Source organism: Uranotaenia lowii, chromosome 2 (genome assembly GCF_029784155.1).
Source record: "Uranotaenia lowii strain MFRU-FL chromosome 2, ASM2978415v1, whole genome shotgun sequence".
Lineage (NCBI taxonomy): Eukaryota > Metazoa > Arthropoda > Insecta > Diptera > Culicidae > Uranotaenia > Uranotaenia lowii.
In genome coordinates, this window is record NC_073692.1 from 68,564,971 (window position 1) to 68,580,287 (window position 15,317).

Here is a 15,317-nt window from a genome sequence, read left to right on the forward strand (position 1 = left end):
CTAAGTAAAAAGTTAAAATATCTGAAAACTGTTTACTACGTTTGAAAACTTATAAATTGAGCTGCATATAAGCTAAATTTGGTGAAGATTTTTTATATTATCTAAAATAAAATTTTAAAATCTTAAAATAACTGGTTTTTGAAGGCTCACAAACAAACATCAAACAAACAGTAACAACATTGTCCGTTTTTTTATTTTAAAAGTTTTTGAAAAGAAAACGTTGAAAAATCAGTAAAGGCCTAACAAAAATTACTTTTATTAACACTAGAAAGACCGCACCAGTCAAAATGACTGGTAGGACACTTTGTTTGTTGAATATCTTTATAACACTGCGCTCTAAAAATTCGCAAAAAATACGACTTTTCATGGATTTTGAATCTCTACAAAACTGTGTATTTTTTATTTCACTAGCTCTTTTAATAAGCGAGAAAAATTTCGCCATGGACACTCGGACCGTGACCAGTCAAAATGACTGGTAAAATTCCTAACCCTATAACTCAAACAAGATAAGTTTTTTTCGCTTGCTTTTGGTTTCATTTGCAATCTACATTCAAGACAATGAGCCCTAGTTATGAAATTATTGATTTTCGATGCAAAGTCATGAAGATTTGTAGAAAAAGTTTTCGGATTGGTCGCTGTGTGGCGCTTGAAGCACTTTATTGAATGCAGGCGGTTTGCGCACCAAGACAAATGAGTTTTCTCTAGCACTGTCTTCATGCGACTATGACATCATCATGATTACTGAAACTTGGCTTAAGAGTGACATAGGCAATAGTGAACTAGCTTCGAATTTTAATATTTACCGTACCGATAGAAATTGCAGCACTAGTAATCTGAGACGTGGAGGAGGTGTACTGATTGCAGTAAATAACAACATTGACGCGGTTTCTGTCGCAATTCCCGGATGTGATCATCTTGAACAAGTCGTTGTGCGAATCAGGAATCAGTGTCAATACATCTACCTGTGCTGTGTATACTTCAGGCCAAATAGCGAAACTTCTTTATATGCGTCGCACATGTCTGCTCTTGATCACATAATGAACATTGCTACTAGCCAGGACATTATCATCGTAGCTGGTGATTATAATCTACCCAATCTAAACTGGAGCTTTGATGAAGATTCGAATGGATTTCTGCCGGTGAACGCCTCCACTGAGCAGGAGCTAGCTGTGATAGAATCAACCATAGCTTCTGGGTTGTCTCAAATGTGCTCGCTCGTCAACGCAAATGGAAGAATTCTCGACCTTATGTTTATTAATAGACCTGATCTTGCCGAAGTTGTACACCCACCATGTGCAATTTTGTGCACTGACCGACATCACCAACCGTGTGTGATGATAGTGCATTATTTATCTGATGAGTTTATGGACACCGCAAGTACCCACCAGCAAAGTTTGGATTTTACGCATTGCGATACAGATCACGTTATTGAACTGTTGATGAACATGAACTGGCAAGCAGAGCTTGAAGATCTGAGTGTAGATGACGCGGTATCTACCTTCTACTATCATATGTGGGAGATTTTACGAGCGCACACACCTCCTAGACGGTTGCGCCGACAAAAGACTTATAATCAACCTTGGTGGAACTCTGAACTTCGGAGAAGTCGTAACGTTGTTCGTAAAGCCCGCAAACGATACTTTCGAGACAAGACTGATGAAAACAAATCATTCCTCTCTAGATTAGAGACTGAATATTCGGCAATTCGTAACGCTGCCTTTGATCAGTATATTTTGAACATCGAACGTAACGTTAAACAGGATCCTTCCTCTTTCTGGAAATATATCAATAGTCGTCGACTCGGTAATTCTATTCCTTCTTCAGTAACGTTTCAAGAACGGACAACGGAATGCGTTAAGGATTCTGCTGGTTTGTTTGCCGAATTTTTCAGTAGCGTGTATAGCTCTCACTCTCCAGACTGCACTAATGATTACTTTGGAACACTGCAAAACCGTGACATTAGATTCCCACAGCCCGTATTTTCAGACCAGGAGGTTCTAAAAGTATTGGTATCTATGGATTCTTCGAAAGGTTCGGGGCCTGATGGGATCCCAACGTCGTTGGTCTCCAGAATTGCTGTATCACTTGCCACGCCACTTAGCATGATTTTCAATCTATCGATATCGGAAGGTGTCTTTCCTGCTCTTTGGAAAATGGCATCTATTTCTCCAATTCATAAGTCTGGAAACGCTCATCGTGTAGAAAATTACCGACCAATATCAATTCTTTGCTGCTTCTCTAAAGTTTTTGAAGTGCTGATGTACGAAAGGTTGTATACTGCAGCTGTACCGTTACTCACGGAGGTCCAGCACGGCTTTGTCAAGAAAAGGTCAACGTTGACAAATTTAATGTGCTATGCCAGCGAACTGCATACCGCAACATATAAGAAACTGCAAGTGGACTCAATATACATTGACTTCGCCAAGGCCTTCGATAAAGTTCCACACAGAATCGTCATAGAAAAACTTACTCGCTACGGCTTTCCTGTATGGGTAACAAAATGGTTGTCGTCGTACCTGCTTAACCGTCGAGGTTTTATCAACATTCGTGGTACTCACTCTACTGTGTTCAACATGCCGTCTGGTGTACCGCAGGGCAGCCACTTAGGACCATAAAAGATCTTGGGGTTACTTTTGATCAAAAGCTCACTTTTTCCCAGCATGTCGCGACGACTACAGCCAAAGGCTTTGCTTCGCTCGGTTTTCTTCGTCGGAATACGTCAAGTTTTGAAGACCCGTACGCATTGAAAACTTTATTCTGCTCGCTAGTACGCAGCGTCTTAGAATATGCGGTTCCAGTTTGGGCACCCTACCACTCCGTCCACAGCGACAGGATTGAAAGAATCCAGAAAAAATTTCTGCGGTACGCGTTACGCCGTCTGCCCTGGCAAGATCCCGTACGGCTACCTCCTTACTCTGAGAGGTGTGGCCTACTATCAAGGACGCCCTTGAGTCAAAGAAGAAACTATCTGCAACGAATCTTCATCTACGATATTTTGACCAACGCTATTGACTGTCCCCAACTGCTCCAGAGTTTAAACCTCTACGCTCCAGCCCGACAACTTCGCAATCAGTTGATTTTTTGGTTGCCAAGAAGCAGAACAGTATTTGGACAAAATCACCCCTTACACCGATGTTGTCAAGCTTTTAATGTTGTCTCGCACTTATTTGACTTTCATTTATCTAAATCTTTGTTTAAAAGTGCAATCCGTGATGTAAATTAATTTTTAACTAATTTTTAATAGTATTGTAATCTTATTTATAAGTTAGTTTTTAATATTAAGTCTGTATGGCAGTAGTCAAAGACTCAAATAAATAAATTAAATTATTCCCAATTTTTTGGTCTGCTTTGTTGCTCAACTATAATCAAACTTTCTGTCCAAATTTGGCGAAATTTCATCAAGATTTGTAAAAGTTATGTTAGATTTAATACATGCCCATTCGAATAATCGAGTAGTTTTAGGTGATAAATATGTTTTATACTTAACTAGAATGAGTAAAATAATTATGAATTGTGTACTCATTTATTCAAATTTAAAGACATCAGCTATGAAACTGAATAATTTAAATGATATTTCAACATGGGTGCACGAATTTTTTTTCTATGTTGGTTATCCACCATGGGTGCACGGATACACCGCAGTTTCTGCCCAAGTATGTATTCACATGCATTCTTCGATTTTTAGGTATGGGGATTTTTTTTTATTATCTGACGGGTTTGCGCCGGGGGTCTTCAGATTTTCCCCAAAATTGAAAATTTGATTCATTTTTGCGACTTAAAAACACATGTATTTTTTCAGATTTCTAACATTTTTATTTTTTGAGTTAGCTTCGGTTAGATTTTTTTGTAAATAAAAAATAACCATTTTTCAAAGCTACATAACTCTGTTGTTTCTCAACGGAAATTATAAAATAGCACATCAAAATGCATTGAAATTTTATCAGCTTTCCAAATAGAATAGTTGAAAAAAATTTAATAATGACCTTCAACATGAAAAGTTGTAAATAAACTTTAAATGGCGTCTAAAAGTACCGTCTGCACCACCGAATATTTTGCAAAATATACCATTGTATAGCTCGATTTATGATGCAACTTTCATCTGAAGACACCAAAGTGGGCCATTAACACTTTGAAGAGTTATAAAAGAAATAATGACAATAAATCTCTTTTTTTGCATCGAAAACAAACAATGGTCGAACAACTGCACTCACATATGGAGATAGCAAGCACTTCTAACAACATGGAAACAAAAGAACTTATCAAAGCTGGTAAAAAACACTATTTTTTCGTCCTTTTCAGACTGCCCCTACTCGCATAACAGTCCCATATGAATTTTCGTCATTTTAGGTCAACATAAGGCTTCAACATAAAAGACTAAAAAAAGAGGTTTTGTTCTAGAAATTTCGAAAAAAAATATCAATTCGTTGCTGTCCTATATGAAATATACCTGAATAACAGTCCCATATGTGAAAAACCACGGGTTAGGTTACTTTTCAATGTTTCTTTCGGCGAAATAGTCTTTGGTTTATTGCTTTGAATCATTTAAACATTTTTTTAACTCACTTGATGTCGAATGATGCACACTAGTTTTCGAAGGCAGGTCTGACTTTCTTAGGAATGACTTCCTGAGCGAAAAACTATCGGATGCAATCAAAAATCGTAAAAAGATTCAACTTACAATGTGGAATTCATGATATTTTTTTGCAAAAGTATGTTTCTTTTTCTGAAAATTGCATTTAGAAGTTAAAAAATGATCAAATTTAAGTCTTAGAAAGTAGCTTGGTGAGAAAAATATATTTTGTATGAGACTGTTTTGCTAGTAAATTCGAAAAAGGTTTCAAATATGGTCGATTAACAGTCCCATAATGAATAAAAATGGTGCTCTTGACCTTACCAGTAACCCAATTTCGAAAATTTCAGGTCTAACGATTTATTATGACAACCTAGAAACGATTTTCGTTTACGCTGAAAGTGATGGTCACAATTTAAAAATATATTCCAAAACAGAAAAAGCTGATTGTCTCGCTTACTTATTTTTGTATATGGGACTGTTATGAAAGAAGGGGCGGTAGATTGTTGCAGCTTAACTGACTTCATGTTATATCCAGAAATCTAATAACGTATTCGTTTATACCCAGTTTTGCACCAGGTCACAACGAGTTATGCACATTTTACTGTCATTTTTAGAAGTTTATGCGCTAAGTTTTGCATCCGTAATTCCCCAGATTTGATTTAATATGGACGGTGGAACACTGAAGATTCGTTTGTGAGCGATCGAGGTAGCAAAACACTGACGACGAATTATGTTCGTTCTAGTACGGTAAACCTCAAAACTGGGCGAATTTAGAAAACGAATACGGTAAAAGTATCATATTTTCATGATTTTACAGCCTGGGCTGGCCATACTGAGCTCTTTGATTATTTCTACAACATTTGCGCCACTTTCTCATACTTTTTTGATCAATGGGAAAGGATTTTGGTGTCCAGTGCTTTTTTTAATCACATTTTTGTGATCCCAAACACAAGAACTGAACCTTCTACTATTGGCATTGATTATGCTTCACAATGATCTTTGATCGAAAAATTAATAAGTTATATAGTATATGACCAGGTTGTGAAAGCAACATTCCCAATATTAGTTATATCACATAAACAATACGATACTCAGAATTTTGGTTAAAATTTAAAGCCAGTTTTGCTGCAAACACTCTACAAAGCACGAAAAAGTAGTGTTTTTTTACCTACTTTGGTAAGTTCTTTTGTTTCCATGTTGTTAGAAGTGCTTGCTATCTCCATATGTGAGTGCAGTTGTTCGACCATTGTTTGTTTTCGATGCAAAAAAAGAGATTTATTGTCATTATTTCTTTCATAACTCTTCAAGGTGTTAATGGCCCACTTTGGTGTCTTCAGATGAAAGTTGCATCATGAATCGAGCTATACAATGGTATATTTTGCAAAATATTCGGTGGTGCAGACGGTACTTTTAGACGCCATTTAAAGTTTATTTACAACTTTTCATGTTGAAGGTCATTATTAAATTTTTTTCAACTATTCTATTTGGAAAGCTGATAAAATTTCAATGCATTTTGATGTGCTATTTTATAATTTCCGTTGAGAAACAACAGAGTTATGTAGCTTTGAAAAATGGTTATTTTTTATTTACAAAAAAATCTAACCGAAGCTAACTCAAAAAATAAAAATGTTAGAAATCTGAAAAAATACATGTGTTTTTAAGTCGCAAAAATGAACCAAATTTTCAATTTTGGGGAAAATCTGAAGACCCCCGGCGCAAATTGTCAGATAATAAAAAAAAATCCCCGTATGACAAATTTCCAATGCAAGTTTACTTACAGGTATTCCGGCACCCGTGAATATACCTGGCCAGCTGGCAACTGATTGAACATTCTTATTAAAAGAGGAAACACATCTTACCTGTCGGTAACTTATGGGGTTTGAACCCAAGAGTTTTCTTGCCGATACCGGAAATCGAACCCAGTACGCTTGGCATACCTAGAACCAGACTCGCGCCAGTCTATCTGATAGACCACATCGGCGCATTGATTTTTCAACATGGATGCACGGAATGGCTGTAAATTCGCCGTTGTAAATTATATACCAATAAATAGTTTTCAACTTGCTTCAAAACACAAAATATTGTTGAGTTAGATATGATAGGTATTTGAAATGCAATATTAGTCAATCGAAAAACTTTTAAGGAAAAACAAATCAACGTGTACATTTGACAATGTTGATTCATTATTTTCATTTTCACTATTTTCCGTCGCATGACATAACTGATGCATATAATTTCTAAAATTCATTCGGTCCATGGTAACCGTTTTCCAATTTCTTGGATGTTGATCAGATCTTATCAGATAAATATACAATTGCAAAACCTGTTTTTTAAATAACAAATAATAAAATTTAATATTTCAAGATTTAATTGAAATATTTCTTTTCCAGGAATAAAAAAACGGAGCTTAAAATAAAAAGCGTTATTTAAATCATTATGCTCCTACATGAAAGACATGGTTTCGACTTTGGTTTAGTTAAGATTTGTAAAAATGCTTTTTAAAAATTTTCAAAAAGTCCAATATTTGATTAAAACGCGGTGAATCCGTGCACCCATAGTGAAAAACCATGCATATAACACAAATTTTCATTTGAATCTGTAAATGTCTTTATTCTTTACACTAAGCATACAAAAAAAAATGAATTTTTGATGAATGGCGGTGAATCCGTGCACCCATGGTAAATTGCTCTACTTATAGAAAAAATATGCTTCAAAACCTACAATATCAGGTATAATTTATAGGCAACGTGTTGAAAAATTTCAGAGCGATGGGTGCTAGAAAATATCTACTAAAACAAAACTGAAGTGGAACCGTGCACCCATGGTCAATACCCATTGCCATCTAACATGATTTTATAATTAAATTGCAAATGTGTTTTAATTTTTTGATAATTATTTGAAATATTCATTTTATGACATACACGCATTCGTCAACTATGCCAAAATGAGGTGATTCCGTGCACCCATGGTGAAAAAATATTTCCATTTTATGAAAAAATGTTATCGAATGACTAACAAAATAATTTCAAAAGAAAAAAGTTCAAAATATTATGATATAAAAAATTTCCCCTTTACCAGTCATTTTGACTGGTTACGGTCCGAATAGGTATATTCAATTTGCCGGTCCTTCTAGTGTTAATGTTTATGCCTTCTTTGCTAAAGGGTAACATAAAAGTAGATTTGAAGATGTTGAGATACCTTGAAAACCATAGTGATCAAAGTAACCCTGAAACTCGTAATCTGGTTTTGTAACAAACGTTTAATTATAATCACTAATGTCGTTTAAATTTACCGCAATCAATGATCATGTTTTATACTCCTCACCTCAGTAAGTGTTTTAATTTTTTAAGGTACTACGAAAAAGCAACCTTTTCCAAAATATTCAAAAATGAATTAAACAAGTGATCAAAGTTCCCCCAGTTTACGGTACTCAAAACTGGACCTAAATTTCTCTGGCACCTGGAAAAAAACAAAAATAAAATAATCGAAAAGATTGGATCGGAACTTACCCGATGTGATAGGCTTTTTTCAGGTTTACGAAACGATTCTAAAAATCGAAAATCTGAGTCGAAAAGATTGTTCCCGGAATCCGACCGGAAAGTGTGGACACTGTTTTCGGACACTTTAACAAAACTCGCGACTTTTAGAATAAGAACAAAAACTGAACTTTATTAAAACAAAGTGTCTAACTATTGGACTTTATTTGTCGACGGTGTTGTTACACAAAAGCATGCGCGCGCGATCGTTGGTGATAGTAGACTATCGCTTCCCCAGTATATAGCACGATACTGAGGGTTAGTGGTGAATATAAGTACAAAGAAAAACGATCGTATTGTTCCATGGCTAGCTACTGAGAAATGTAGTAGATCGCGAGAGGAGAACTTATGTTGGGTGGTAACATAGAAAGTGGTGCCAGTTCTCCTGAACAAAGATCAATCCAAGATCAATCCATCCTAACTGTGGGCTTAAAAATATGGGAGATAAGGGCATAAAGAGCACCCGGGGCATAACAAGCACTCCACTTTTCTACAAAAGTACGTATTTTCTTTAACAAATTTTCATGAGGATTAGTTCCGTACTTCATATACCTAGTATTAATTTTTCAGCAAAAAAGTAATCTCCTTATACTTTTTACAGAAATATTTTAGAAAAATCAACTCGGTTCTCAAGTGACGAAATTATTATAATTTTTGAGCACTGGAAAATAAGTTTTTATGATCGTTAAATAATCTTAATCTGTAATGTGCGCACTGCAATATGATGAACACATTGCTCCTCAATTTTCATCATAATTAAATTTTTGGTTTTTCACTATAATCAATTTTAAAACACGTTTTTACTTTAACTTGTTGACTCGGGGCGAACAGCGAACATGATAACTCAAGTCCTTAAAAACGTTTCTGCGAATCGTAATTCCAACTAACGCCAGTAAATTGTCGTAGGAATCGTTACTCGAAGTCGTATTAAATGGTTTAAATCGAATATGATAAATAGTCCGCCATGTTTGCAGATTTTGAAGACGATTTCGTTCCTTTTTTTCTCTCGCGTGGGTCAAAAGAGAGAACAGCTTTGTTGTTCTCTTTGCGACCAGCAGTGCAACCAGATTGCTAAAAATCAGATGGTGTATTTGCAAGATTTGCCCAATGATAGAGGCAGCAAATATTGTCGCTGGCAACAGTTCGCTGGCGTTGAGAGAAAAGAACTTGTGCTCTCTTGAATTCTTTCAGTATGTATGAATATGGTGTCGAAATCGTATACTCTTATCGCTTTAGCCAGAAGTTGAAAATTTGTATGTATATTGCCTCCACTTTGGTAGGTAAATGCTGTTTTTTCGTGTTTCATACGATGATTTTATAATGTTTATGAAACGTATAACAAAGTTGTTGAGAAATATACTTACAAAAATGTTTGCTGGGAGAGCACAATAATTCGGGGCACGATGAGCGTTTTCTGCCGTAACATCTAGCAGCGAATTCAACTCGATGTAGTCAACTGAATGTTAGAGCTTGCCTAATTTACATCTGACGATTTGGCCTACTGATTAGATGTCGGAGAGGTAATCAGTAGGCTCGAGTTCGATTCCTGTTTGAGGAGATTTTTTTTTCATTTACCATTCATGATCGTTTATTTTGATTGTTGCATTTCATGACTAGTCGCATCTTGGCGGGTGATGCAAAGTGCCAAAAACATAATGTATGAGTGTGTGTGAATTACTTGTATTCTACTAAAAGTTATACATTATTTTAGTATTGCTTTGTTTGATGGATGTACGCCTCACCGTTTAGTGTAAAATGCATCGATCATGAATGGTAAAGGAATAAAAATCACCTCGAACAGGAATCGAACCCGAGCCTACTGATAACTTCTCCGACATCCAACCAATAGGCCAAATCGTCAGACGAAACAAGTAAAGCTGTAGCTCTATTACTAAGTTGACTTCATCGAGTTAAATTCGCTGCTAGATTCCACGGCAGAAAACGCTCATCGTGCTCCGATTAATGTTGCTTATACTGCCCTAGTGGGGGTTCTCATTATGCCCCTACAGTGACTGATTTTCAGCTTTCGGGAAAAAAAATTTAAAATGCATTTTTTGACGTATTTATCTACCTTTTCAAGTATTATCCAGTTGGGAAAAAGAAAAAGGATTTTTTTTTAAATTCATCGTTTTTATCACTTTTTCTAATTTTTTGCTCTAAAATACATCATCATACGGATGACTAAAATGTTTTTGAAAGCAGATTTTTAAATGAACTCCAAAAGCTCTCAACATTCATAAGTTTTTTCAATTAAACTTTGCAAGTGTTGAAATTAAATAGCACCTTACAAACGCTGAATACACCCCTTTCAATTACCAAAGTCAGTGGAGCGCAGCAAAGGAAAATAGAACGTAGATTAAGGGCTATTGATTCTATATAACAATGTGGCCCAGCGGAACCGAACAATCCGAACTGCTTACACAGTTGTCCTTTTGCGTCCGGTGAAAAATCAGCCACATATCTTTGGAAGTCGGTTGCCATCGAAACGGCAGCTGTATCCCGCATTCGACCTGCTACACGGATCGGATCTGATCGGATTGTTGATGTTCCTTTCTCCACCTACAAGATCCACCCCCGTTGTCGGTGTCCGTGTAGATCTCGAAGTACGGCAATCGGCGATGATATTTGGTTTTCTTAAACGGCACCCTCACAACACGCCAATCATAACAATAAGCTTCGATAAATGCAACGTGTGCATTTCGGAGTCTCTTTTCCGATGATGGCACGCACGTGTGCCGACGACCGCTTTCTGCGTGTGCCTTACAGTGTTTTTGTTGGCCATCAGGAAAATCCTAGAAGAAGTGAAAGAAACAAACTGATCTAGCAACAATAAGTAGGTACAACAATCTCCCGAAGACGATCGTTTTGGCGGGTTCTTGGGCAGATAGGGATGGTGTTCCTTACCGGTTTCCTATTTTCCGATCTTCCTTCTCCGATCTTCGTTCGGGGTCCTGTTTTGCTGGATTTACCAATTTATGAAAATAGATATGCTTTTTGTCGATAGTTTTTGCCGGCACCGTGCTGAAGCTGTCAAGAAATAGGCAGATGTTCAAATCCGAACACATCTCGCTAGTACAATGGAACGTCCTCAGTCTGGGTGATGTATCTTTTTTCAGGTTCATGATTTTCAGCTTTTAATAGAAAACAAGATTATAAACGCATGTGCAACGTCGCGATGCTGTCCCGTCGTCGGTCATGTTTGACGAGGATATTCATGAAAAATCAATAAATGCTTTCAATGCAGTTCGTTCCATTGAATTGTGTTGGATAAAGAAGACAGAAATCATTTATAACGCTCATAGAAAAGAATTTCACAATAGTGAAATGATGTAAGTCAGCAAGTGCAACCGGATTCCTGTAGGTAGAGAAACAAAATCCGGCCTATAGTGGTGACTGGATCAAACCGTCAAAAATCACCTTTGAAAACATCGTAGGAACTAAACTCTTGAAAGAATGAAATGTTTTGTCAAAAAAAAAATTGTTCTAAAAATTTATTAACATTAAAAATAAAATCATTGTACACTTGGTCACAGAAAACTGCAGATAATTTTTTTGTCATACAAAGTAAACGTAGAATATTACATTATTATCTATAGCAATTTTATTCGAATAGGACCCGAATCCACCCGATGTATATTTGAAGAGATAAAAATGGGTTGGGTTCATTGTTTGGCTGTAATCAATGTAGTATCCAAGGCCGTGCGAACGGAAGGAGGGAGGGTGGCGTGGGTTAAGGGGATAAACCCCCCTCCCCATGGAGGTTTTCCAAGTATTTTTTTTTTCAGTTCAGGCAATGAATCTACCGTATTAATTGGAAATTACTTGATTCCAAAAGATTTTTAAAGATACCGTGATTGAATTAAAAGGAATCTTTCGATTGCTTTGATTCAAAACTTTGTCATTAGAATGGGTGTTTTAAGAAGTGTAACTGAAACATAAACTAATAAATTAAACTTCAAAATTCTTTCATCAAATAGGGTAACGGACCTATTTTGGACTGCTTTATCCGTTCATTACGAATAACAAGGCTTTTTCTCATTTTCATAGGTGATGGAAAGAATTAGAGTAACATGAGGTATCAAAGAACGAAAGAACATAAGCCGTAAATATCATGAAATTTTCGAAAGAGATACATCGGCTCACCCGCAGGACTTGAACCTGCAATCGCCGCTTCAGTACAACGGCGCGTTAGCCAATTTCACCACGGTGAACATGATGAAATCGGCGAACACGAGCAATCGAGCTCTGCCGATCAACTGCTGGACCTTCTATCGAAACACCATGTTTATCCAAGGTTGGTTTCGAGCCAATTTTCGTCACAGAATCTGTGTCACAGAACACAGATTTCACAGAATTTCAAATTTCGGACGTTTTTTTTTTCGAAATTCAATTGTTTTCGTCAATTTAAATTTTTGATAGTTACCTTTGAATTGGAAAAATATGATGGAATTGGTAATGTTCATTGATTTTTCTTAAGTAAAATTCCAAACATTTATCCTAAACCCCATCCCTAATTCCTTCCTTCTCTTTCCCTTAGAGGCAGTTAAGAGAGTTTTAAACTTAGATAAGTAGTATTTCTTAAGTAAAATTCCAAACATTTATCCTAAATCCCATCCCCAATTCCTTCCTTCTCTTTCCTTAGAGGCAGTTAAGAGAGTTTAAACTTAAGTAGTATTTAAGGAAAACACTGCACACTGCACTAAAAATGGTATCACCGTTTAAAGACCGTCTACAGTTTTTCAAACTTCTTCGGTCGTAATAAAGTAGAATAAAGTAAAAAAAAAATGTAAAAAAAGACGCAATCTGACAAGACTTTTGAATGGAATTCATGGAAAAAGCAGTACAGAAAACCATCACAGAATTTTTGGGTAAAATCACAGAAAGTCAGAATTTTTTTTCGTCAAAACACAGAATTTTTTTCGGCAACCTTGTGTATATCCCGCATGTGATCTTTCCCACTATTGATCTCCTCCGTTGTATATTGTGTTTCCAATGTTTTGAAAATTCTGTCAGCAGACTGCAATTTTGACGAAATTTGTTCTGCAGTGTTAAATACTGGCCAGTTGGCTTATCTTTAGGATCAATTTTCAGAACGCAAATCTCCTGCAGGTGAGCCAATGATAAGTTAAGAAATTCTGACATCATCAACTCCGCGACATCAGTTGATGCATTTCGACTTCCAAAACCTTAGTGGATTTGGTCTGGCTTCAGTTCTGTAGAAAACATAGATTCAAAATGATAAAAATGTGCGAGAATTATGCTATCTTTTTTTTTTAGAAGAAAAAATCTCAAAAATTCAATTTTATCTTTAAAACAACTTTTGTTCTAGGAAAAAATGGGTTTATCCTCTAAATTTCTATGGCAGCTTGTTTTCGACAGATTTTTATTTAAAGGCGTATCTGTCTATTTGCTCAAGCTATGTATGATAATATTTTTCTATTTTTGCTCTTCCAGTTTGGCATATGCCATGCTGAATATAAAAATTATTCGACACTAGCTGTTTAATAATAGTAAATCATTTAATAAAAGTAACATTCAAAATCACCGGTATATTACAAAGCCATCGAATTAATAATAATGATTTTGAATTGCTTCGCTTTTAAGCTGTCGAAAACTAGCACTGAAAATTAACCTTAAAAACCTTTTTTTTGACACCCCGCTAACTTTGAATGTTTATACTGTTGACATGGTGTAAAATGCCGTGAATTAGACAAGCAATTCCAATATAGAAAAGTTCGTATTACTTTGCAAACAAAGGAGGTGAAAATGCTCATGTCGAAATCAGAAGCTTTTGGTGCCGAAAACTAAAATTGAATGTCGAAAACTAGACCATCGAGATGTTTAAGTAAAAATATAATAAAGAACTTTGTTTTGGGACTTTTGATCAATACAAAAGGTAAAGATTAAAGAAAAAAAAGTCTGATTCATAGAACCAATCATATTTGAGTTAAAAAAAACTTCTGTCAATAAATTTATTTATATGTTTTTTTTCGGACAAAAGAAGCAAAACCTTTTGGAAACTAGAAATTTAATCCTATCGTTGGAGTAAATTTCACAGTTTTTTTTTTAAATGCATAACCACAGGGGTTGAAACGCTTGATTTTCAAGTACTTTTTTGCTTGTAATTACTCATTCACACATTATTTCATTACACATTCCAATTTTTTTTTCCAAGTTTTGAAACATATATAGCTTTAGTCAAATATATATTTTGTAAAAATTGTCCTCATATTAATTGTGATATTTCAACTGTTTCAAAAATTGAATTCGTTGCATATTTGCCGATTTGTTTTGTTGTCGTTTTTTCCAAACCTTTCCTTTAGAGGGGATTGATATTTCGACTCTTCTACCTAACCAAGCATTTTTTTTCTCAATTATCAACACCGAATGGTTGTTATTTTTAGACCAAAATGTCAATAATTTTTCATGAAGCATAAAAAATAATGACTGAATAAAAAATTCGTGTTAGTCCAGTCTTTTTCAAGTATTAAGCTTCTATAAGCTGTAGCTTTTGACAACTGCTTATCAAACAGTTGCCATTAATGTGGACTGGTAGATTAACGTGGTTTAAAGCAAAGTGCACTAAAAGTAAGTTGAAACAATTAGTGGCTTGGTTTAATGCCGATTGAAGTCCTGTCTGAAGGCGAGTTTGGGCTTTAGCGAGTTGATTAAATAAAATAGTATCAAAAATACAAATTTAATTCTTAATAAGTGTGAAATAGTATACATAGTTCCTTCATAAACATTAAACAGCATGTTTTATACCCAGGTTATGTTGGGTGGTTCAAAATAAGTCCCTAAGGAATTAAGTGGGACTTATTTTCGACATAGGTCTAATTGCTATTAAAACTAGTTTTTGTGGTTCTTCGAGCTAGCAAACTTGTTTTCAAGTGTTTTATTATACCTGTGAACATGTTTGTAGTTGTTAAATTCAACACAGCTATATAAAAACCTCTTGAAAGTTGACTTCAAAAATGGCACTTCCTCCGGAAATGCCCTTGATTCGGTCCAACTGAGAAAATTCAAAACTTTATTTTCAATTTTCTCTCCCTTATCAGCTTATTAAAATGAAATGTTAGATATGATAAGAATCATAACAAGTAGCTTTAACTATATTTGTTCAAAATTTTCATGATTAACAAGATTTATGAGAGAAATATTGGGAAAAAGCTGCAAGGTGGTCCAAAATATGTACCCGGTACAAAACA

The 15,317-nt window shown here is 35.4% G+C and overlaps 1 protein-coding gene across 1 annotated transcript; it reads left to right on the forward strand.

The window, feature by feature from the left end:
- The first annotated feature begins 734 nt into the window (after nucleotides 1–734).
- On the forward strand, nucleotides 735–2,951 carry LOC129741518 (uncharacterized). The gene is made up of 2 exons (XM_055733258.1): nucleotides 735–2,031; nucleotides 2,827–2,951. The coding sequence occupies exons 1-2, from the start codon at nucleotides 735–737 to the stop codon at nucleotides 2,949–2,951; spliced, it is 1,422 nt and encodes a 473-aa protein (XP_055589233.1).
- The last annotated feature ends 12,366 nt before the right edge of the window (nucleotides 2,952–15,317 follow it).